The sequence below is a fragment of the Tympanuchus pallidicinctus genome, unplaced genomic scaffold (genome assembly GCF_026119805.1).
Source record: "Tympanuchus pallidicinctus isolate F22 unplaced genomic scaffold, pur_lepc_1.0 scaffold31, whole genome shotgun sequence".
Taxonomy (NCBI): domain Eukaryota; kingdom Metazoa; phylum Chordata; class Aves; order Galliformes; family Phasianidae; genus Tympanuchus; species Tympanuchus pallidicinctus.
Genome location: NW_026294749.1, coordinates 15,727,076 through 15,752,748, shown reverse-complemented (window position 1 = coordinate 15,752,748; position 25,673 = coordinate 15,727,076). Strand labels below are relative to the sequence as shown.

The 25,673-nt window shown below is 39.8% G+C and overlaps 1 protein-coding gene across 1 annotated transcript in view; it reads right to left on the bottom strand.

Annotated features, from left to right (window-relative positions):
• Window positions 1-25,673, bottom strand: part of CNTNAP2 (contactin associated protein 2) — a 634,054-nt gene that overhangs the window by 87,069 nt on the left and 521,312 nt on the right. The window contains exon 16 of the mRNA XM_052697656.1: window positions 9,864-10,034. Within this exon, the coding sequence (XP_052553616.1) occupies window positions 9,864-10,034 (171 nt within the window). The remainder of the gene's footprint in view (window positions 1-9,863; window positions 10,035-25,673) is intronic.

Sequence of the window (25,673 nt, the reverse complement as noted above, 5' to 3'; positions counted from 1 at the left end):
GTAAAACCACCCTAGACTTTGGAAACTTCTGCAAGAATACTTCTTGGTTTGCAAGCTTTTGATCTTCTGGTAGGAAGCACTTTTTTTTTTTTTCTTTTTTTTAATAAGGGAAATTATTTTTTTTTTAAGAGAAAGTGAAGTGCAGAGATATTTCATGTAGAAGTCTTCATGCTTGTACAGTCCAGCTATATGCATGTTATACTGACTGTGTCAGTCTGAAGACTTATTTTATAATGAAATTCATGCTTAGTGAAGAGAATGATTTGCTCTAATGTAAAAGTAAGTGCACTAGACATATAAATTCATATTATATTCTTATAATGAATCTTCTTGTTTTTGGGGAAGGAGGAGCATCCCAGAACAATCTTCTCATCAAAGTTTTGTTTTCAGCGCAGGTACCTACTGACTTGCTGAAAGTTAGAGAAGTGCAAGGGCAGCACAGAACTGATCCACCCCTGGGCAACACGAACATACAAGTCTTAAAAACCAAAGGAGAGGAAATTATTGGCTAGATTAAAAAAAAACAAACCATGAAGGACATCAATGCAAAGATCAATCCAGATAATCACAGGCTGCATGGCAGCATCTTACACGCAAGGTCTGTTGGTAGTTCTGATTCTTAATTCTCAGCTTCTATTTGAATGAAAATTTCAGTCTACAGTGTAATAGTATTCTTCAACCAGGGCAGTGTCTAGATAAAATGATTTGTTCTGGCATTTTACTAGGAGAGGACGAGCATCTGTGGTGGGTTTACTCTGGCCAGCAGCTCAGCAGTTGAACAGCTCACTTGTGCACCCTCTCACTCCAACTCTATCCAGAGAGCAGGAAGAGCAAAAAGTGAGAATACTCATGTGCTAAGATAAAGAAAATGTAATACTTCAGATAGAGAGGTTAGAAAAAAGTAAATTAACAAGCAAAACAAAACAAAAAAAGGTCTCACTACCTCCCACTAGCAGAACCATGCCTAGCTTGTTTCCAAAGGACCACCTTTGCAGCCCTTCTTCTCTCTGCACCCTACCTTTATCCCACCAAGACCCAGTATAACATCAGATTTATTCAGAAGTTCAGTTTATTATTTATTTATGTGGAAAATAGCAACTGTTCAGGTCTTTTTTTTTTTTCTCTAAAAGTACAGTTTTCACTCTCTATATCTATACATACAGCCTTGGATAATGTGGCATTTTGGACTCAAATACATCCTGATTTGACACAAAAATGGCACTATTCGGACAAACTTTTCAAGGGAAAGATTATAAATCATTTAACATGCAAGCTGATCAGCTGTTCAGTGATCAGCTGTATTTTTCAGAAATACGTACACAATGAGCAAGCAGCACAGATACCTGAGATTTCTACAAAGGCCAGTCACTCTGTAGCTCAGGAAGTGAGCTTCCATTCTGACCATTTTATTTTCTGTCTTACTAAATACACTAAAACTCAAGGTGATTCTTTTAAAAAACGTGAATGTGGATCAAACTTTGAAAGAACAACTGAAGCTGCTTAACTGAGGAATTAAAAAAGAAAAAAAATATATATATATTCTTAGTGTATATAAGTGTATTAGTGTATATAAGTGTCTTAGTGTAATAAGAATATTCTTATATTTTTAGTGTATTTGGTCAATATAAGATGGAAATTCCATGAAACTGAACAAGGTGAATTTTTTTATGCACTTCTGGCACATATACCACCTCAGTAAATTGAGGTTTGTGGGCTTGTGGCTACACTTAGATTTACAATTTCTGTGCCTTGTGCAATTATGTGTAATTAAATCTGAAGATGTTTCTTTCATCAATTCCATTTTCAAAGGTCGTAGCCAGCAATCCGTTCATAACGTAGAAGTGCATCTTTGGCAAACACAATGCCCTTCTCATTGTTCTTACTGTGCAGAAGAACCTTATTTTCTCCAACATGCAAGTTCACCGTACAGATCAGACACATTCTGTATTTGTGGGTTAAGAAGGCAAACAAAAAAGACCATGCAGTATTACATGATCTTGGATCTTATACTGCCAGTGTAGGGAAGGAAGATGAAAGTTGGAAGGTAGGAAATACAGTGACAGTGTACCAGTAACTAGCCCAGGTTAACTGGTAAATAAACACAGAATCTAGATTCTTGGGGTACCACTGGAGTCAATACTGGTTTCAAACTTACCAGTATCTAATCCAGCATTCTGCCCTGGGATGATGGGGCAGGGTGCACTGTCAGATGATTTGCTGATGATTTAAAACTAGGAGGAATGGCTGATATACTGGAAGTTTGTGCAGCCATCCAGAGGAATCTCAGCATGCTGGTGAAATGGACTGATTAGGAACATTATGCAGTTCAACATAGGGAAGTGCAACGTCCTGCATCTGAGGATGCCACCAGAACTTGCTGGAGGCTGTGCTACTGGAAAGCAGCTGTTCATGTAACTCAGCACCCTGGTGGATACCAATTTGAACACAAGCCAGCAGTGTGCCCTTGCAGCAGAAGAAGGTGAATGGCATCCTGGGCTATATTAGGCAAAGTACTATCAGCACTGAGAGAAGTTATACGCTTACTCTATATTCAGCCCTAGTGAAGCCACATCTGAAGTCCTGTGTCCAATACAGATCTCCCAGTACGAGACAGACATGGATATACTAGAGAGAGTTCAATGAAAGGCAAGGAAGATGAAGATGAACAAAGGACGGGAGTGCCTATTCAGTGAAGAGAAGCTCAGAGGGATCTCATCACTGTCTGTAAACACCTGAAACGAAGGTGCAAAGAAGACAAAGCAAGGCTTCCCTTCCTTCCAGTGTATCAACCACACTGCTCAGCTTGGTGTCATCTACAAACTTGCTGAGGGTGCACTCAATGCCATTGTCTGTGTCACTGATGGAGATGCTGAAGAGCACCGGTCCCAGGAGCGACCCCTGAGGGACACGCTTGTGACCACCCCCTCCCTCTTGTGACAGAACCATTGATCACAACACTTTGGCTGCATCCAGCCAGCCAATTCCTGATCCATCGAACATTTCATCCTTCAAATCCACACCTCTCCAATTGATGTGGTGAGGGACCATGTCAAAGGCCTTGCAGAAGTCCAGGTAGATGACACCCGCTGCTCTTCTGCCGCCCACTGAAGCTGTCACTCCATCACAGAAGGCAACCAGATCGGTCAGGCACAATCTGCCCTTAGTGAAGCCATGCTGGCTGTCTTGAATCACCTCTTTTATCTCGTAAAAGACCAAAATGGTTATTCCAGCAGGCAAAAATCAATTCTGTTTTCAATAGAGTTTGACATATTTGAGAAGACAAATACAGGTTATGTACTGTGGTTACCTGTGACAGTGAGGATATAAATTCAAGGACATAGAAAGACTGTTTCTGTTACATGCCTAAGATACTCAGTATTTTTGTTCAGTAAATATTTGTATTTTGCCTGAAAAAGATGAGCATAAATGAAGAAACTAACAGAGCATGTGCAGTTTTAGCATTTAACACAAAGCTGACTGGACACGAAGAAAATTTCCTTGGATGAATGGTTGGACTAGGAATGATTTGTTATGTGTTTTTAGCGCAATACAAACTGAAGTTGAGGACAACTGTGTTTTCTACAGCCAACTATTTCCCACCTTGAATTTTACACAATTTGTACCTGATAAACTGTGCCATAAAATTTCTACCAAAATGGCATTTGTGGCAATGAGAAAAGCACCCCAACACCCTTGAAAGGAGAGAGGTAATGCTTCAGGGATGCTATACAGCTCTGTGCAGTGCTGGACATGTTGTCACTGGGGAATACCAACCTGTACTCAACAACTCATACTCTGAGACTAAATTAATTCCAGTAGAGCTACTGATCATCTTGATTTTCCCACATCCCTATGCTTAAAATTATCTATTGGTCAGAGTTAGCAAGTTCTCCATTCAAATTTTTTTTGCTGCTTTTGACTTGATCCCACACAGAAGCCTCAGCACCTATGGCCTTTGCTGATTAGGCACAAGAATAAAGAGATAACAGATTTCTCTCATGGGCCATCAGTTGCCATGTTTGAATATCAGGCTTTTCTGTACACATACCACTGCTGATAATAAATCTTACCTGTAGAAGATTTATACTTGCAGTTTTTCAGATATGGTGGGATTTTTTGTTTGCTTTTGTTTTTGTTTTGTTTGCTTCCAACTTTCATATTGTCCCAGAATAGGATAAGAGTTTGAAAAAACATCTGGGTCAAAGATTTCCCTGAAAAATTTTAATGCTTTTCCATTTAGTTTGTCAGCATCTTACTGGCCCCTGGGATGGAGATATTTCTTAGTTTCCTATGCAGTCTTTGACATGTGGCTTATGCAAAGTGCTTTCCCAGGGGATTGTTCTTCAAAAAAGGTGACCTTCTGCTAGGAAAGCAAAATAACAACTGAATTGAAAAAAAAACAAAGAACAAAAAAAAAAAAAAAAAACCAACAATGAAGGTCACAACAGTCTCCCTGCTCAGCTACAAAGATAAAGCAGTGGAAGATGTAAGCTGCATTTACATGAACATGTCATAATTTAAAGAGAACGATGTAGAAAACTCATTGATTTCATAGAATTCCATTTCTGGATACCCCTGAAGAAAAGAGTTATAAAATTATTAAAATCTGTAAGAAAATATATGAACTGATCATCTGTTAGTGCATTCAGTCTGGGGGAATGAATGCTGTTAAGGAGGAGGCAAAAAGCAATGGGAATTGTGGTTCATGGTCATCACTGTTCCTTGGCTGATTTTGGAGAAGTTACCCATGTCTCAGTTAAGTAGCCTAGAAGCAACCAAACACAAGAAGCAACATGGGACTTTTCTCTTCAAGTACAAATATTAGCTATTAAAGTGCTTATGGGTGACTAAGTTAGAGGCAAGGCAGCAAAGGGAGCCTAGTAATCAGCATCTACTTAGGCCACCTGATCAAGTGGAGGCTTCTGACGAGGCCTTCCACCTCCAGCTCCAGGAGGTGTCGCAATTGCAAGTGTTTGTCCTGCTAGGGGACTTCAACCACCCAGACATTGTTGGAAAAGAAGTATGGTGAGCTGTAGACAATCCAGGAGGCTACTGGAACGCAGTAAGGATAACTTCCTGAGTCAAGTAATAGACAGCCCCACTAGGGTGATGCAGTACTGGACCTGATGCTCATCAGTGCAAATGAACTGATTGGTGACATCAGGAGTAGAGGCCTTCTGGGCTGAAGAGACCATGCTATGGTCGAGTTCATGCTCTAGAGGGATATGAGACAGGCAAGGAGTAAAATTAGGATATCAAATTTCAGGAAAGCTAAATTTCAGCTCTTCAGGGAGTTAGTCGACAAAATACCCTGGGAATCTGTCCAAATAGGCAAGGGTGCAGAGCAGAGCTGTCAGATCTTTAAGGAAGCTTTCCTCAGTGTGCAAGAGCTCTCCATCCCCAGGTGTAGCAAGGCAGGAAAGGAAGGCAAAAGATATGTGTGGCTGAACCAGGACATGCTGGTCAAACTGGAGAGTAATAAGAAGATGCACAACCAGTGGAAAAAGGGACACATACTTTGGGAAGAATATAAGGAAGCTGGGCTGTGTAGGGATGGGGTCACAAATGCCAAGGTCCAACTTGAACCAAACTTGGCATGGGGTGCCAAGAGCAAGAAAGGCTTCTACAGATACCTCAACCAGAAAAGGGAAGTCCAGGAGAGTGTACCCTCTGGTGAGTGACAAAGACAACCTGGTAACAACAAAAGAAGTTTGAGATACTCAACAACTTTTTGCCTCGGTCTTTTCTGATAACTGCTCATCATGCAGTTTCAAATGTTTGGATCAGTAGAAGAGGATGGGTGAAACAGTGTTGCTCCCACTGTAAGCCACGATCAGTTTCATGATCGCCTAAGGCTGGGGGGCTCCATGCATACTTGGTATCGATTACCTTAGAAAGGGATATTTTAAGGATCCCAAGGGGTATCAATGAGACCTTGGAATAGCTGCTGTTGACACAGACGGTGTTAAGCAGCTGTCTGTTTTGCCTGGCCTATCCGAAGATCCATCTGTTGTGGGGTTGCTACAAGTAGAAGAGCAACAGGCACCGATTGCTACAAAAATGGTGCACAGATGGCACGACCACACCAACAGGGATTCCTTGCTCCCCTTTTGTGAGTTGATTCATCAACTGGAGATTCAGAGAGTGATAAGCAAAACTCACTCACCTTTTAACAGCCCCATATGACCAAGGTATAAATCCAGTGGAGACTGACAGCAGACTACTGTGGTCTGAATGAAGTCATACCCCTACTGAGTATTGCTGTACCAGATATGCTAGAACTCCAGTATGAATTGGAATAAAAAGCAGCCAAGTAGTATTCTACAATTGACATTGCTAATGTCTTTTTCTCCATTCTTCTGGCCGCAGAATGTAGACCATGGTTTGCTTTCACCTGGAGGGGGGCTCAGTATACTTGGAATCGTCTGCCCCCAGGATGAAAATACAGTCCAAAAATTTGCCATGGGTTGATCCCTATTGCACTAGAACAATGCAGTGCTCCTGAGCACACACTGTAGATTGATGACATTTTTGCGTGAGGCAATACAGCAAGGGAAGTTTTCACAAAAGGAGACAGGATAATCAAGATCCTTCTGTGAGCTGGTTTCACTATTAAGCAAAACAAAGTGGAAGGATCTTCACAGGAAATTCAGTTCCTTGGTATTAAGCAGCAAGAAGGACATCATCACATCCCAATAGACGTGATCAACAAAATTACACCCATATCTACTTATCTACACCCATATCTACTACACCCGGTAGTAAGAAAAATGCACAATCTTTTCTGCGCAGAGTGGGCTTCTGGAGAATGCATGCTTTAAACTATAGCCTCACTGTTAGTTCCCTTTATCAGGTGACGTGGAAGAAGTTTAATTTTAAGTGGGGTCAAGAGCAGCAGTAGGTTTTTGAGCAAATTAAACAGGATGTAGCCCGTGCCGTGGCCCTGGAGCCAGAATGGATGTGACAGGATGGAAAGAACATCCTTTACGCTGCTGCTGGAGAGAAAGGTCCCACTTGGAGCTTGTGGCAGAGCTCAGGAGAGACTCAAGGCTCAACCCCTAGGATTCTGGAGTCAAGCATACAGGGGTCCAAAGAGTACTGCACTCCAATTGTGAAGGAGATATTTGCCACATGTAAGAGGGTTTGAGCTGATTCCAAAGTAATTTGTACTGAAGCGGAGCTCCTTGTAGCATCTTGACTGCTGAAACTCAACTGGATGTTTAAAGGAAAGGTTCCCTCCACCCAACATGCTAACGATGCCACTTGGAGTAAGCAGACTTCGTTGATTACTCAGCAAGCTTGAATGGGGAACCTCAGTCATCCAGAAATCTTAGAAGTGATCATGGACTGGCTTGAAAGTAAGAAGTCTGGAACATCACCAGCAGAAGAGGTACAGCATGCTGAAGATGCCCAGATTGAATTACCAGAAAACTGAAAGAAATATGATCAGGGAACAGGGATTGTCACACAGAGGGGAAACATCACAGATGGAAAGCTGCTATGGGGAGCCCTACATGACAAGTTGCAGAGGCCACTGAAGCAAAAGTTAAGACAATTTGCTGAGGTGAAGGCTGTTTAAGTAGCCTTAGATGTTGCTGAATGGGAGAAGTGGCCAAAGATTTTTCTTTATACTGACTTGTTAATGGTGGCAAATGCCTTATGTGGGTGGTTACAGCAGTGAAAACAAAAAACTTGCAACAGAGGGGTTGCTGAACTATGGAAAGACATTGCTGCCCAAATAAAGAATACGATTGTAAAGGTGTGCCATGCAGATGCTCATGAGCCCAAGAATTGGGCTACTGGAGAAGAACAAAATAACCAACAGATAGATCAAGCTGCCAGAATTGAAGTGGCTCAAATAGGCTTGGTCTGGCAAAACAAGGGTGAGTTATTTTTAGTTCAGTGGGCCTGTGAGACCTCTGGACATCAAGGAAGAGATGCAACATATAAGTGGTCTAGAGACCGAGGGGTGGACTGAACTATGGATGCTATTGCATATACTATTGTGAAACATGCACCACAATTAAACAAGCCAAGAGAAGGAAACCTCTCTGAGGGGAAAAGTTGATAGCAAAAGTGTAAATATGGGGAGGTATGGCAGGTTGATTATGTCACCTTGTCACGATCTCACGATGGTAAGTATTATGTGCTTACCATGTTAGAGGCAAACCTGGGTGGCTTGAAACATATCTTGCACTCCATGCTACTGCCCAAAACACCATATTAGGTCTCGAGAAACAAGTCCTATGGAAACATGGGACATTCTCCAGAAAGAATTGAGTCAGATAATGGACTATCACATGAAAAGCTTTAGTGCAAAATAACAGTTGTGCTGGAGAGCTTGATGGGTTAACTAGAAAGTACGTTGCCAAGGGCAGCCTTCTCTAGGGTTTAAAGGTAACTCTAGTTATCTTACTGACTTCATTTTGTGTTCCTATTAAGAAACAAAGCCGCATATCAATTTTATCAGAGTTCTATGAAGTTGAAGTAAACTCTTGAAGAAGTTGATGGTGTGTAAGCCACGCAAGGACCATTTGAAAACCTGAAACTCTGCTTTTCAATTCAGTGAATTCCAACAAAACTAACTGCAGATTAGAATGAAACAAACTGTAATGAAAACTAGATGAAACCACTATTAATTATATAAATGCATAATTTAGAAAAGAGAATGAATTTGTCTTTGTTGCTAAAACCACAGTGTTTAACCCTTTTGAGCTGTGACTGCCATAAACTTAAAGCTGCAGAAAGGAGTATTCTCCAGGACTCTGAAAATTTCAAAACCGAGTTTCCAGGAAAGAAAAGCTAGAGTGAATGCAATGATGTTCACGTGGCCTGCTCTGCACATTTTGGCAAATGCACCCAGGACGGTTTTGTTAAACAGCAGCGGTACATTTGGCCTTACAGGCTGTTTCTATAGATGATGTTTCTGCCGTAAAATATTTGTAATCTATGGCTTAGCTTCAGGGATTGGAGGTTGGAGTTGAGCAGAGGCAGATGCATTCCCCATTCAGCATTAGCAACTTTTGCCATTGAATTTGCACATGTACGTTTAGAACTGAGTTCTTGACCTCTGACATCAGCTTCCACAGCAAACCGAAGCAGACACTCTTCTCTATACTAGAGTGCAAAGAACTAGTTACACTCACAGAGCCATAGCACTGTAACACATCTCTAGAATCTGTAATAACAAGTGCATGTAGCACTGCAGGCCTGCCACTACTCCAGTTTATGGCAGGCTAAAAAGAGTTGAAGGAGAAGAAAGGAGAAATAAAACGTTATTTTCCCCCTAATTCAACCACTTCAGTTTCACTAAGTAGAGTACAGCTAAACATTTCAAAGTCTCGCTTGGAATGCTTGCCTCTGCGACATCAGAAGCTTAAATAATAAAGTCAATTTGCCTCCTGATATATTAAGCACTCTTTTTCAGATCAACAGCTTCATTATTAGATAATGCTGGCAAAACGTTAATTATATGAGATTTTTAAAAGAGATTTTAAATATCACATGCCAGTTTTCAGCTCTGGATCCTTACAGTGCTGATTAGACTAGTCTCTGAACACAGAGCTGAAGACACATACTTTAAATTAATACATCTGGCATACAATTTTGAAAAAATATTAAGTCCTTTTTATAACTGTGTTACCAGTTCTGTCAGTTTCTTTCCTTTATAAATAAACCAAATAGACTCCAGCTGTTCCTCCTGGCAACCTGAAAACAAGTCAAATAGTTTGATTTGGATGTTCATTTCCTGACTTAATTGAACTTACGTGTTTTGCTAAACAATACACTTCTCTTAACATCAGTTATCTGGTATAAACCTGCTTCATGTTCCAAGCAAAGTTAGGGAAAAAGCAAATACTTACATTTCAGCTCTAGTTTGATAAAGTCAGTATTTCCCAGATTCTCAAGAAATACTCCATCTGAGGCTGATGTTTTGAAATAGAAAGAGATATCTGCACTGGTTTCCCCTTGGAAGGTGGAGAAATGAAGGTAGGATGATGATGTGATGAAGGAGGCTGCATTCCAGTAGTTCCCTGAAGGGACGAGACAGATAAGAAACAAACATTTGAGTGCTCTCCAGAAATTTGAAAATGTTAACAGTAATATATGCTACAACAGTGTCTGTACTAAAAGAACCAAGACATCTTCCTTCTATTACTTTCTTTCCCCTCTTCTGGTTGCTTCATGTCTAGTTTCTGATACCTGTATTCCCGAATTCTTGATTTACGATTTTGAGTAGAACATTAATGTGCTTTTAAGAGAAGCCCTCAATAGAGTTCAGTTATCACTCTAACATGTAATAGTAACACTGAGTTTACAGGTGATACTCCATAAGGGCAAAACGCTGATTTGGTGGCTGACTCACCTCAGGCACAGGTCTTGTATTCATATATTGCCTCACTCAGAGCTAATCCAGAATTACACTACACAGCATTACACATTTCTGAAAATGTAGCCAGATCTATTAGAAGTCTGTTAATATGTACCACAGGAAGAATCCTATATACGAAGCTACACAGTATAGCACAATTAACACAAGCCCCTAAGAACCCTCTAAAATGTTTCCCCTGGAAAAAGATTGTCATTAATGATATCAAGCACTATAACAGTACTTAGCTAGTAAGTCCTAGTACTTAACTAGCAAGACAGTCAATATTTATGCAAAATAGCATCACATCATAAACATAAAAAAATATTCACAATATATTGGTGTAATGCAATGGAAAGCACAATGACAGCAGAGCAGCAAGATCCCATGCTGCAGCAAGTGAGGATCAGCCCAAGCACAATGGCAGTGGGTGGAAAAATAAGAAAAAGAAACTGCTTATCTTCAGAAAGCCTGTAGGGTCCTCAGGTAGACAAGGACCTCCAAAAGAGATACCCTCATCTCTGTTGCCAACCCTTAAATGAGGCCTGGAAAGGGTGGATCCTGGTTCCATCCTTTCTGGCCACTCAAGTACATTTCATGCCTCCACTCCTTCTGTTTACTCATGTGCATTACATGCATCTGAGCTCCCCTGGGTTGGCCCTGCCTTCCTATTGGGTTCTCAATTACTATTTTCAGCCATGACTTAGCATTTCCACTATAGCATGCAATCAGTGATAGACTGAAACATATAATATGTATATATATATGATAATGCATATAATTATACATATGCAATTCAGATTCATTCATTTCAAATTAAAATTATTAATATAAAGTCACTAATTTGCAACATTTCAGCGCTCACTATTCTGGCTAAAATACACAGCAAACCACTTTCTATCACAGCTGTAGCTCTCAGAGATCGATTTTCTGTTCTTTCATTTCTCTCGCTAGCACTGGATGTATGTAAAGGAGCATACTGCAGTTCCAGAAACTTAACACTGTTTGTATAACACCACTGGCCCTCACCCATCTCAGACATTTCACAATTTGTGCAATTTGAAAATCTCTATTCAAAATCAAATTGAAGATCTGAATTATCAGAAGAAGGCTGTAGGTTTAAATACTTGTGTACTCTTCCTTTTCACATTTCCATCCCATTTCCTTAATTTAATTCTACCTCCCTTAAGAGGGCAGAATGGGTGGCTTTGAAAAAAGAAGCAGCTTTCCATTTTACTTCAGTCAATTCCAGGAAGAAAGCTGCAACAGAGATTTTGTGTGAGTGTGTGTGTAACATGCACGTATGAGCAAATAAAAAGGGGACCAAACAGGCTTCGTACAGTAGATACACATATATATTTTCTGAACTACTCAGTTAGGCTATGTCAACTGATTTTCAACAAAAGTAGCATTTGTTAATTTCTTTGTCTATGCTGTAGTTTCCACGGAAATAAATAGGAGGTACTACTTTTGGTGCAACCTACATAGGCAGAATCCAAGACAATTCCTCTTCACTCAGTGCAGCCCAGGAAAGGCAAAAGGCTAGACAGCCATCACCTAAGTTTTCACTGACTATGAGACAGTATTAGCAGTCTCTTTCAGGGAAGAAATTACCAAATTATTGTATTTTCTATCCTAACCTACCCTATCCTATTCTGCTCTCCTCTTCCTCTATGTCCAGCAACATCTAAATCAGATGTTCAAACAATTGAAGGAGCAAACACCATCTTACAAGTTAAAAGATGTTTATTTACAGGTTCATTTATTTTTTGGCCTAATGAAAGGAACATGGTAAGACAAATTCTCCATTTTTGCAAGCTTCCAGCTTTCCATTTTCTCCTTTTGTGACCAATTTTTTAGATTTCAAAATTAATGTCAGAGGAAATTTTTCTTTTCCCCAGCTCCATACCTTGTCCCACTCACATAACTATAACATCTGGCTTACAGAGAAATCAGATTATTTATCTGCAGACTGCAGATAAATAGATTCAGACAGACTGCAGTAGATTCACCTTGTTCCCAACTTAGGTGTGCTAACACTGAAATAGGATAATACAGGAGAATTAACAATAGGATAACAGTTTGTTGAAGCTTACTATAGGACAGAATGGGAGGTTTCCTTTAATGACTTGAGGTAGAATTTCAATGTATAGGAAAAACTACTCTTCAGAATGGGTAGGATGTATTCCACTACTACAGATGTAAATCAGGAAGTGGCATACTGACCTTAACATCTTTTATGTTCTTATAGAACTTGAATACCTCACTGCTTTAAAATCTCTTCAGCTTATCCAATCTTTTAGCATTACAAGGAATTTTCTCCAACACTGCTATAGCTGAAGAGACATGATTGGAATTAAAAATCCAGCAAAAAAAACAAAAAACAAAAACCAAAAAAACCTTATGTGCACATGAAGCTTTGAAGGTGTTTTAAAATGTGTGCAGAATGCCTTCTTATGTTTTATAATAATATGGCGTATGTGGCCATTATACCTGGATACAAAGCCTAATGTTCAGTTTTCTGTTTAACTCGTGCAAGCATTTCTGCTGAGCAGCTTTAGCCAACCAGACTCTCAGAGGAAAAGATTAAAGCCTTCCTCCTGATTCCATGACTTTTAATCTTGTGGGAAGAGAAGTTAAAATGATTGAAATGACAACATGAGGAATCACATCTAGCTTTGGAGGGCAATAACCAAACAATAACCATAGAAAACTCGAGACACTGACATGAACTGACACTACTTTTGTTTGAATACGGTCGAATCAGAGGTTTCTGCACAAAAAGAATCCAGGCTTTGAACAAACTTCCTGGGCTTTCTGCCATCAAACCTTACAACTGAGTGTTGCTATCAGAAAAATGGCATACAAGAGGTGTTCTTGTCCTTCTCATAATCTTGGCATGTGAACATGTATGTTGGAGGTGCCCACTCCAAATCCTGGATTCTATCTTAATGAACAGAAGCACTCCGCAAGAGGCTTGAACTGTCTGAAAGTAAACACTACTAATAAAAGAAGTAGGGTGGTAAGTTGTTCCTCCTGCAAAAAGGGAGGGGAAGAGAATCTGGTATCTCCCTTAAATGACACTATCCATTTGAGCTTCAAACAGTATCTGTCAGTTACTCAGCTTTTAAGGTCAATATTTAGCCCAGAATCGTAAAAACACAGACAAACAAAAATCTAGGCAGAAATCACAAGCTTTTGGAATGAGAATAATTTACATCAACAAATGCATGTTGCGAAACAAAACTGATGACTATGAGTCTCCATGCTTTTTCTGCTGTCTTTCCTGTTTCAAGGTCTATCCCATAATGAAGCTTTCTCTCAGCAAACCTCCTTCATTGCCTGATTCAACTCCACGTCTTGTAATATTCATGTAATATTGCATCAGTTTATTTGGTATGGACATATCAGAGGATGTGCTAATAGCTTCTCCTGTACAATTGTTGAAGTGAAAACTGGAATTACTGTTTTTTCTTTTTAAATTCATTTTTATTTTTTCCTCATAGGAGCTGTGCCCTCTTGGTCAATCTTATTTTTAGCCTTAACAACATTCACTTCCTGCTTCAGGGGTTGTCAAGTCCTCCAAGTTGTTGGAGGCTGCAAAACAGTAGTTAGATGAACAACATACTGTACAAACCAATGCTTTGTGGTGGTATTTATCCAGTTGTTACATTTTCTGCAGTGTTTCTGTCACTAGCCTGCAATCTTCAATTTCTGTCTGACCAAGCCAGGCTCCAGATGCAACTTCAGATTAGGGTGTTTTTCTCTGTGTTATCTAAATTGCTGAGTTTATGCTCATCTCTATGATCATCATGCCAGAATTCTGAAGGCTGAAATCACAGGGGAGGTGAGTTTTCTTGTTTGTTTCTACGTTTCTTAACAGCCTTGCTATTATTTCTCATGTCCCTGCTGGATCACAGCACATCCGGAGAGATGTAATTTTGACCAAACGCTACTTCTCTGAATAGAATAAAACATACAAGTTACCATGCTTACTGGATCTGTGAACTCATGCCTGGCACGTTGGCAGAGGTAGCTTAGTATAGATGAGTCATGTGTTAAGCCTGCCGTGGTCCTAAACATGCTACCTGAGATGAGGGAAACAGTTATTCAAGCCAACAGTGATCTCTCTGATTCTTACAGTAATGGAAGGAAATTGGTGTGAGAGGAGATTCAATCATGGTATCAGCTCATCTGCACTACACTTTAAGAAGTTATAAGGCTTTTATTCCGTGCTCTGCTACGTTGCGTATCCTGGCTGCATGACCTCAAAAGTCTGCCTGGAGTTTTCAGAAGTGTTCCCTCATAATGCAACTCCTTCTTGTGCCACAGGCATGTCAATATCACCATGAACATGAACAAATATTGCTATAATGGCCAAAGCGATGAGGAAGACAGGCTAAAATTTCATCTTCTGTTGGTTTCACAAGAGACATACAGAGACATTGCTTGGCACTTCTGAGGCCAAATTTGTTATGTGCAGCCACAGTTCTGTAGATAGTTCTTCGTAAGTGTTCACAATAAATAGTCTGCTCCTAATTATTGTGCAATAGAATAACTCTTACTAAATCTAAACCAAATGCATGTTAAGGAACTTAAATTTGTAGTACTACCTGATACAAACCATCAGAAGTGGCAGTGTTGATTCCATTACTCCTAGCTGTATCACTATGCCTCTAAATGACTTATGACCATGGGTAACTCATAATGCTATTAAATTAAACACTGAGTTATTACTTAACTAAAACACATCACTGATTGTCAGGCTGGCTTGTTTTGCAAACCATATTTAATGGCAGACCCAGCTGATGCACCTTAAACAGAGCTCAAACAAATGAAACATGTTTTGTTTTACATGAAAGCAGACAAAAGAAAAGATGGGCTGCTGATTGTTTACAGTATTGTTTTTCAGATTTTTTTTTAACCTCATAGCCAAATGGTAAAGGAATAACCATATTCACTGCTGTCACTGGTGGCTAGAAATAGTAAACAAAACCATTATTTATATACATCACCTCCTGGGTTTTTATCACTTCTGCTTTGTGCTAGCTTTGCTAGTCAGACATGGGACTGATAATACCCTTCGTAAATTCAGTTGCAACAATCTCTTAACATTAAATTAATAATAACTAAATAATTAAAAAATAATAAAATTAAATTAATAACATTAAATTAACAATAATCATCCTAACAAGGGAGCACATGCAGGAATAGCAGTGCTTTCTCTTTTATGGCTGCTATTCACTCCTCCTGGAGTTCACTCAGCACTGCAGCAGGTTCAAGCATAAATCCTGCATTACTGTATTATATCTGAGAAGGAAGAAGAATGAATACAATACACAGTATTGTTGCAATATAATTCTCTATTCAGCAAATGCTGAAATTGATGCTGATACTAATCCATCAGATTTTCAGAAGTCTTACAGGAGAAATACGTGACCCCAGAAATATTGGAATGTTGAATTATTTTCTTACATGATTGCTGAACTTCAACACCTTGTAGCGCTCACATTTCTTTGTTTTGACGCCGCCCAGAAACCCGATTTATTCCTTGTCTTTAAAAGTTGTCCACCAGGTGACAGCAGAGCACAACTTTTTGACCAAGGCTGATCAGGAGGGAGTTTTGCCTTTACTTCTAAGGAGCAGTCAACGAACAGTTTAGCTTTTTAGATCTTTTTAGATCAGTTTCTTTTTCCTTGCCTGCTCGTGTTGAAAAAGAAAGCACAATGCATTTCTCCATTACATCAGATCTCCAGCCAGTGTATACCATCCCCAGAGAATGTGTTCCAGGCATTCTGTGACTCCAATCCTTGGGACTTAGATGGCCCAATCGGTTTGCTGCCCTCCTGTTTGTCCTGTACAGGAGAGCATCAAGGAACTGATGGGCACACTCCTGAGGAGGTCTGACATTGGCCTTGCTGTCTTCTCTGAAGACAGTCTATGTGGCTATGTGACTTCATGCTCCTTTGCCAGTATAAAGAGAAAGTCTGTATATGGTGGGCAGACAGGAGACGTCTAGAGAGGTAAGAGTTCTTCTCAAGGGTGGCTAGAGCAGCAGGCAGCATTCCTTGAAAGCCTGCTTCATTCCCAGAGCAGAAGGAAAAGGTCAGGGCAGACCTCGATTCTCTGATTCATAATCTGCTTCCTGGGCTTCTCCATTGGTAACTTGGAGGTGTCCTGTCAGAATGATCTCCTCACAGTATCAGACAAAGTGTGGCAGGGAATTCTGCCATGCATGATATCTGCCCAGGAATATGTGCACAAGTCTGGCATGGGGTATCTAATACACTGATAAATTATAATGGACATATTCCTCAGGTAATATGAATAGAAAGAGTGATGCTTGAGAAATCTGTTAAGACTGTGCGAAGAAGCTGAAGATAAAACACAGTCTTATAGCTGTGTGAGAGCAGTTTCATTTTATCTTGAATTCTTAATGCCAAATGGAATAAGAATTAATCCTTACATTTTTATCCCAACAATTATCAACACGACATTTCTGCAGTACTTCCGTTAACTTTCATATTTCTTCACTAGTGTTCATTCCTATATGTTTCTTGTTCAACATTCTACAGGAGGCAAAAATACCATATGGCAATCACTGGCAGGAGAAAAGCATCAGTCTTTGGAAATAACCAATCTGCATGTTTTTTTAATTGTGTTGTACAAAAGACTCCTTTGATTTCAAAGAAGCTAGAGGACATGAAGAAAGGCAACCTGTGCCCCTTCTACTGATGCTCCTGAATGCCTTTAAGAACTGCATTCACATCTCCTGAAATAAGTACATACACAACAGACTTTGAGGGGACTGGCTCATAAATTAACCATTTCTACATCCTTTTTGTGCATGATGGAGTTGGTAAATGCCAAAAAGCCTGTCACCTTTTCCTGCAGGTACTGCAGGGATAGATGCTGAAGTAGCAATCTTTACAAAGTTTTTCTCTTTCTGAGCATAAGCTGAGATATTTTAAAAACTTGAGGACTCTTGGAATAAGATTCTTTTATTTCTGCACCATAAAACTGTTCAATAAGACTCAGAAAGAGAAGAGCTCTTTTACACATCCATACTTTTTCTCGTGTTTGAAGTATTCAGCATTGTACATATTGAACAAACAAGTAGAACCTGTCTTGCTAGATTCAGAGGAATTTTTCTGGTGTATTCAACTGTGTCCAGTCCTGATATTGTGATAAATACCTGAATGGAAGTTTCTTCCTCACCTTACATCAGAGGAAGTACAGTGAGGGCATTCACAGCACAAGGGAATATGGAACTGTCTGATAGCTCTTGTACATGTGTACCAAGGCAGAGCTAAGGCCTACCAGGCATGTCAGAATGTATATCTGTCTCATTATCCCTGTTGCCAAAGTCTGGCTAATGTTGAGATGAGATCCTTCTGTAAGTTCTTTCTGTGTCTAAAACCGTGAACTCACTGTAATCCACTGTAACCTCCACCTCAGTGAAGACTCAAGGGACCAGCTCCAGAGCAGAGTGCTGGGAAGCATTTCCCAGCAAGGCAATACTGCAGCTAGAACTGCAAACTCAGAAGTGTGGATCTGCAATGCAACATGGACAGAGCCAGCAGGAACAACGGAATCTCCCAGCATTTACAAAGGCAGCATCTGTGAGCAACCACCAGCATCCAAGGCATTCGTGCAGGCAGGGCGAGCATGGGGAGCTATCACTGTGTTGGCTAGAGAGGTAAATTCAGTAGGTGATTATTGCCTTCTAAGCACAGAGCCGTAATCCTCTCATTATAGGATTTGCACCCTCTGAGAACAGAGACACTAGTCACGGTATCAACTCAACAGAGAGCCACAACATCTACCCATGGGGAAGGATGATGAAACCTAAACTGATCCTTGAAGCAAACCTGCTGCCACCCAGACCACTGCCTGCACAGAGTGCCTGAGCTTTTCACAGGCATCCTGTGTCAGTGGTGAGAACAGCTGCATGCAGTGTGAGCTAGTGGATGATCTGCCCAGGCTAGTGACAAGGCTACAAGTTGAAACATGCAGCTTAAAAAATGTCCCAGACACCAAAAGGATGGAGCAAGGGAACTACATTCTGTCCTCACAGAGGTAGGTTCTACACAGAAGAAAGCACAAGATCCAAGGCAGCCTGTCTCCCCTCACTGCCAGGTTGAAGGCAAGAACACAAAGGAAAGGAATGAATGGAGGTAAGTCCATGGCCAGGACTGCAAGTGAAATTCTTCCTTGTCCACTCCACCCCTCTAGGTACCGCTGTACAACAGGTGCAAGGCTCTGGATATGGAGTGTACTCTCTAGGTGATAATAACCACTTAAGCTAGAGAAATCAACAAAGCCTAGACAAGAAGTTTTCCACCATTATCAAATCTACATCCTTAAAGAAGAAGAGATTTCTAAGGTATCAGCTGTAGGTGGCTATTCCTTGCGTGGAACTGAACACCCAATATGCTGAGCAAACCCTCTTCTTAGAGAAAAATGCTACCTCTCTGGGGCTTGAGTACCAGATATCACAAGGGAAACTGCCTATCCTGGTACTAATTTTCTATGTAGGGAGTGCTGAAGCAGCTACACACAGTTCAAAAGCCATTACAAAGGGCTTCAGGTTCATGGGAAATCAGCCAAAAGATTTGAGGGCACAGATCATCTTTTCTTCCCTGCTCCCTGTACTGGATTAGTGCACTGAAAGAATTGGAATGATCCTATTGATAAATACCTGGCATCATGGCTGGTTCCATCACCAAAACTTTTTTTTTTTTCTAGACAGCTGAGTGGCCTATACAGTACCAGGCTTCCAGGCACCAGATGGATTTCACCTTTATCAAAGAGCGAAGAGGATCCCTGTGGAAAAGCTATCAGGGATCATTGGCAGGGCTTTAAGCTGGGTTTGAAGTGGGAGGTTTGCCCATGGTAACCAGTGGGACTGCACAGCTAGGTTAGAGGGATGGGGTACCAGCAGGTGCCCTCAACCTCCTGCACACTTGAAATCCTATGACAATTAGGGCAACAGGGAGACTCAAAATAAATACTTCAAAGGAATTAAGGTGTTGAGCCTGTTGATGAAGTCGTCTTCGTCCTGCTAAAGGAGGCATCACAGCTACAGGTTCTTGCCCTGCAGGGGGCTTGAAGCACCCTAACGCCTACTGGAAAAGTAGCACAAGGTGCTGTAGGAAATACGGGAGGCTGCTGGAATGCATAGAGGATAACTTTCCTAGCCAACTGATAGAAAACCTCACTGAGGGGAATGCAATATGGGACTGGTTGCTCACCAGTGCAAATTAACTGCTTGGTGACGTCAGGACTGGAAGCTGTCTGAGCTGTAGTGACCATGCAATGGTGTGGAGTTCACACTCCCAAGCGATATAGGACAGACAAAAAGTAAAACTGGTGTATTGGTTTAACAGTTTTTCATTAGTATTCCACATTATAATATCATACAGAGCACTGGAAGTTGAAGAGTCAGTGTTGCAGTTCCACAGACTGTTGCTATTTCCAGCCCCCAAACTCAGAAGAGAATGAACTACAACTTCCAGAAGACTTCATTTTTCCATTTCCATCTTTCATTTGAAAGGAAAGATAAAACTGACTGTGAGTCCTGTGATTCTCTCTCCTTGGTCCATTTTGCCTACAGAACTAGAGTAAGAACTGCAGTTTTGGAAACTCTCCTTCATTTTATTATTAGCTTTAATCCCAATCACACTGTATTATAGTCGTATTATCTCACATTTAGTAAACCAGATTGTTTTTCCCTTAGCTTGTTTTCATCAAAACCTTTCTTGGCTTGACTTCCTCACCACCTCCATATCATGTCTTCCCTTGATTTCCAGTCACTTAGGCATCACTTTCAAGCTCTCATTTCCAATACTTGATTTTTGTTTCTGAAAACAAGAGCAAGAGCTGCCTGCAGTTATTAGCCTGTTCTGGGAGCGTGGCCAGGGAACCGCTAGTGGGACAATGAGTATTGGATTTGCAGGAATTGCTCCTTCCTCTTGTCTCTGATATATGTGTTGGGAAGATGAGGAAACTGGTTTCTGATCTGGAAGGAAGGAGAAAGGAAGAAGGAACAGCTTAGGTGAGGACTTCGAAGATACAGGGTGAGGATTTTTTTTTTTTTTAATAATACAGCAGCTTAATAACTGTTTTCACCACACTATACTGAGCCATTTCCAGCTCACATTGTTGATTTTTCCCTGACCACCTATTTTCTTAATGCAATTTTCCAGACTATATTGAATTCTAAGTCTGTTCTCACTTCTCCATTTCCACCTCCTCTCAGCATTACACTTGCAGTCTACTTACTTGTCTAGCTAGCCTTTTCACAGAGTAAAGGAATACAGTCTCACACTTTCAACTGGCTGACTAGGGACAATCCCTGTTAATGAAAATGGGCAAATCAAATGTGAACATTCACAAGATTCATACATTTATGATAAGGGTAAAAATGAATAGTAGAGGAAGAGAAATTTGATTGAGGGGTTGTTAAAAGGGAGTCAGTTAAAGATATTTAATTACTTCTTTATTGTCAGATTTAATACGGTAGCAATGGCTTCAGCCTATTTTCTTTAGCTGAGACAGTTTGTTATTCACTGTGTCTCCATGAATATACCCAGCACACAAACAGAATGCCTTGCAATTGCAAAAGACTATTATTCTAATAATATATGCATGATAAAATGTGACTGCATTATCTTCTTGCCCCTAATAAGACTAGTTTGTACTTCCGCAATTTATGATGCTTTTTTTTCCTTTAAGATATCTATTTGCATGTTTTGTTTTTTTTGGTTTTTTGTTTGTTTGTTTGTTTGTTTGTTTGTTTGTTTTTGTTTTTCTTTTTTTAAAGAGGACGGAGAATATGAGGAACAGTGCAGTGCAATTAGTCAGAATGAATATATTCAGGATGAGTATGTAGCATTTCTAATTATGGTGATGACAAAAAGAAAGAATTTATGCAAGGATTTCCCTTCCTCTCTAAATCATACAGGACACAGCTGAAGAAGTAGCGAGCTTCTCACACCTCAGAAGAATGCCAGCTGCCTCTGGAGAAAGGAACTGGACAAGCTAAAGCAATACCATGCACTTTTGTCTACTGTCTCCTTGCTGGGACAGGTGCCAGCAATAGTTTGAGCACTGGCAGTGTCACTACTGTGACGTTTACCTGGGAGATTAGTGAATAGCCATTCAATTTCCAATAGCCAGTGGCTCACAGAAATACATAAAAGACATATAAATATACAATCACATGTATACATACAAGCCTAGTAATTTTACTGACATTCTTTTAATGGCAGTTATAAATAAATGTGACATTGCATCTGGTTCAGCAGTACTTATGTACTGTGGTGCAGATAGCATGGCCTTGCACAGCAAGTTTCTCAGAGAGTTTAATGGAAGTGTTGGTAATTCAAAGTTGTTAATTCAGGTCAACTTGAATAATTCCTGGGGAACTCTGAACAGACGAGAACATATTAGATGATATAATGAGTTTCTGTTTGATCATAATAAATGAGAAGTATTCAGATACTCCATTTAATTCAGGCAATTAGCAAACTGCCTTTATACATTTAGTTTTAAATGGATGGATAGGTGATGTTTTAGCAGAAACTTCAGTCTCAGCATCTAACACTCATTATTCCACTGAGCTCTGTTTCATTGTGTCAAAATGATGGAGCATGCCACTTATCAAGAAGCTGAAACTATGAAGTATGAAATATGAAGAAATGCTTTCAGTATCACAAGGGTGCTGAACTGTCTGGAGACACATTAAAATGTGCAGATAATAGACTATCTATAGTATCCATAGATTATGGGTTTTTTTCATTGTTTCCAAGAAGCTCTGTTGAAGAAACCACCAACTTAAACAGCTTTGCATAGGAAAAGGTAAATCTGTACTATAACAAGGCCTTTCAAGCCTGATTATATAACCCACCTGCACCAAAACCATGATAGCTTCTTGCTTTAAATTATATTTAGTACACTGCAGGTGTTTACTCCTCCCAGTGTTTACCCCTCTCAGACATGGAACTGACTATTTTTTCTGGGTCATATTCATGTTTACATGACAGTGGTGCCCAACATCTTTGTTCAAGTGTGGTACAGAACTATGGGATATGATATTTCAAGTCAAAGAATAAATTAATATAGAATCAAAAATATTGCTATTAAGAATTTATTGCATTCAGCATTTCTTAAGTTTCAAGGGCCTGAAGTATCTCCTCAAAGTCATTCTATCTATTTGAAGGGGTTTAAAGTTACCACAGTATTACCAAATTAACCAGGCTGGAAGAGATCTTTTCAGGTTGGAGCAAGTCATGGTCTTTGCAAGAGGTGTTCATAAGGTAGTAGGGCTCCTGGGATATTTATTGTTTTTAACCTTCCTCTACTTCAGTAACTAGGAAACATTCTGCTTAGTTCTCCGTCCACGGATTTGTCTTTCTTTCTCACTGCACTTCCCGATGGTCACCAAACAGAGTCTTAACAGAGATTGTAAGTCCAATGATTTCCATCTAAGTTGCTAAGATGTTGTCATCAGGATTCCATGTTGCACATATGAGGCAACTGACACAGAAAATCAGAATTATTTGCTTTGGCATAATCTAAGTCTGTGACAAAGCTGAGAGTAGAACCTTACCACCAATCTTTCTGGCAATGTCTTCCTTCCAACTGGCATAATAATAGCTAGTGAAAAATCAATGAAATTATTTCATGAAATATAATCTTTGCCATTCCCATATGGAAGCAGAAACCACTAAGTAAAGCCATGCTGACATATTAGTCCTGCATTTTGAATTCTCAGCTTTCATCCAAGCTGTTTTTAATGGAAATGTTAGTAATTAAAACAGAGGTCATCCTCAATAGTCCTGTCTACAGAAACTGCAAAAAGAAGAGAGAGTTGAAACGTGAATTAAATTAAAATTAAAAATAAAAAAAGAAACTGGCTATTGCTTTTCATTTCAAACTATGTAAGAACATTAAGAGCACAATGTATTTTCATTACATTGTAATTATAGTAAATATAGATTTTAAAAAGTGCTGTAGAAGCACTTGAAATCAGAAAGTAGAACTCTTAATCAGAAAGCCTGTTTTCTATGCCTCTTATTCACAATGAATGAAATCAGAGAATAAATAAGTGTTGAACAGTGGAAAAGAGATTTTATTTTTAAGCTGATATTGTAATAGTAAGTGGCATTGGTAGAAGAGATAAATATCTGAAGACTTGTTCTTACTAGCATGAGCGTATACTCAGATGGAAGAATACTACCGTATGGATTTTTCAGGGCAAATTTGATGGCAGGACTGATATAATAGTTATCAATAGCGCTCAGTTCAAGCTGTGACAGTTCCCCATCACCACACTTTAAATACGTTTTGTTTGTGCCTTTGGGTTCTAGTAAGTTCATATCATTTTTTCACTGCATGGTCGCAATCCCTGTTGAAATCTTTGAGAGCTTCTGCAACATCAAAAACTGCTGCTACTAAATAACTTTAAATCACGTTTATATTGCAACTCTTGGCCTGTGTCTGCCTGTCTTACTAACCTTACAACAGTAATTTTCCAAGTAATATTGCATAACTTTCTTTTCCAATAATTCTAGCTCAATGTTACAGAATCCAAAAGCCCCTAAACGCTGTATTACAAATACAGATATTTAGGGCATTATTTTAGAAGACAGATCCTTCCAAATGCAATCGTCTCAGTGTCTTAGCTTTTTGAAGCCTTTATTCCTCAGGGTCTGACTTTAACCTTCCTCTGATAAACTTAGCTTGAGTGGCACTACTGAAATACACTGTGTGATTCCTCCAGATTAAGTATGATTTAGTTAGGTGCAGGTTGGCTTTTTATTATCCTACAAGAGTTTTAAACCCAAGAGAAAATATCTGTTACAAATCCTCTGAGAGAGGCAGTGCTGTGTATGCTGAATTTGTTGTCACTTAAATTACAATGGAGACTCTAGATAACAACTATATCTGGTTCAAGACCTTCAGTTGCCCATGGTATTTAATTAAAAATATGCACGAGGAGACAAAATAACATAGAAACCCTAGGTATTGTTCTGGCCTTTAAATTTTCAAAACTTTTTCATACAGTATTTCTAAATGATTCATTATTTATTTTTTAAGCTGCAACTACACTTCTGCTCTTTTTTCTCCACAGTTTTCTTTGAAGTACTCTTTCATTCTTGAAACTGACTTTCAAAATTAGGCATTTTAATCTGTGTAGTGAAAAAAACAGAATCTTTACTGTTTCTTCCTACACACACTGACCAGGAAAAAACAGGCAACATAGTCTATCTCTAGCTCAAATTCTATAGATGGTCATAAAGCCTATGCCAGGCTAGAAACGAAGTTTCACCTGTGTTGCATTGGAACTCATGGCCTGAACTATTGGGTGCCCAGAGCAGGGGGAGCCTAGATCCATCCTTTCTCTCTGCTCACCTTCCAGAGCGCTTACAGGAGCACACATGCACTCAGAGTCTGAACTGTTTGCCCCCCATCCCTGCATCCCTGGAGGTGTTCAAGAGCAAGTTGGATGGGGTCCTGGGCACCTGGTCTACTATTAAATGTGGAAGTTGGTGGTCCTTCCTGTGGTGGGGGTGGGGGGGGTGCAGAGATTCACGATTCTTGAGGTCCCTTCCAACCCAGGCCATTCTGTGATTCTGTATGACCAATCTGTAATTACAGAGTATCTCTTTATCCCTGCAGAAAGGGACACACAGATGGACACTATAATGAAAATTAATCGGCAGCTTGTCCATGATTGATGATGAATCAAGGAAAAGCTGAGCCCACGTATTTGCTGGAGTGTAGATTCTCTTGGACCAATCCCACAGAAAACAGAACAGGTTTTCCTGATAATTGTATTAGCAGGTGGCCCAGTGAAAGATAATCTCATGACTGTAAGATAACATCTCTATGTAATCAACTTTCAAACCAGATTTGTATTTAAGCAGAAATTCTCTCAGAAAAAGATCTGGCAAGAAACACTAAGTGCTGCTTTCAGCGCTTGTTTTTTTCCTTTCTTGTTTCAATAACACACGTGAACTCTGGAAAAACGAGTCTTGTGTTTATTTCTCTCACATTACCTAACATTATTTGAACCCAGGGCCTGGCCACATTAATTGTTCCTGATCATACTTTGTACTTGGTTTTGAAACCGCTGTTAGTTCTCCAAAAAAACAGCCAAATTTTATTTTGATTGCACACAATGAGAAAGGGTTATCATGCCCTATGATTAATACAAGGCAAGCTTTATGTTTTCTAAAATCTCAAAATCTAATTTTCAATTTCTTTCTTTTTGACTCTGCTGCAAGGAGCTTGGTGT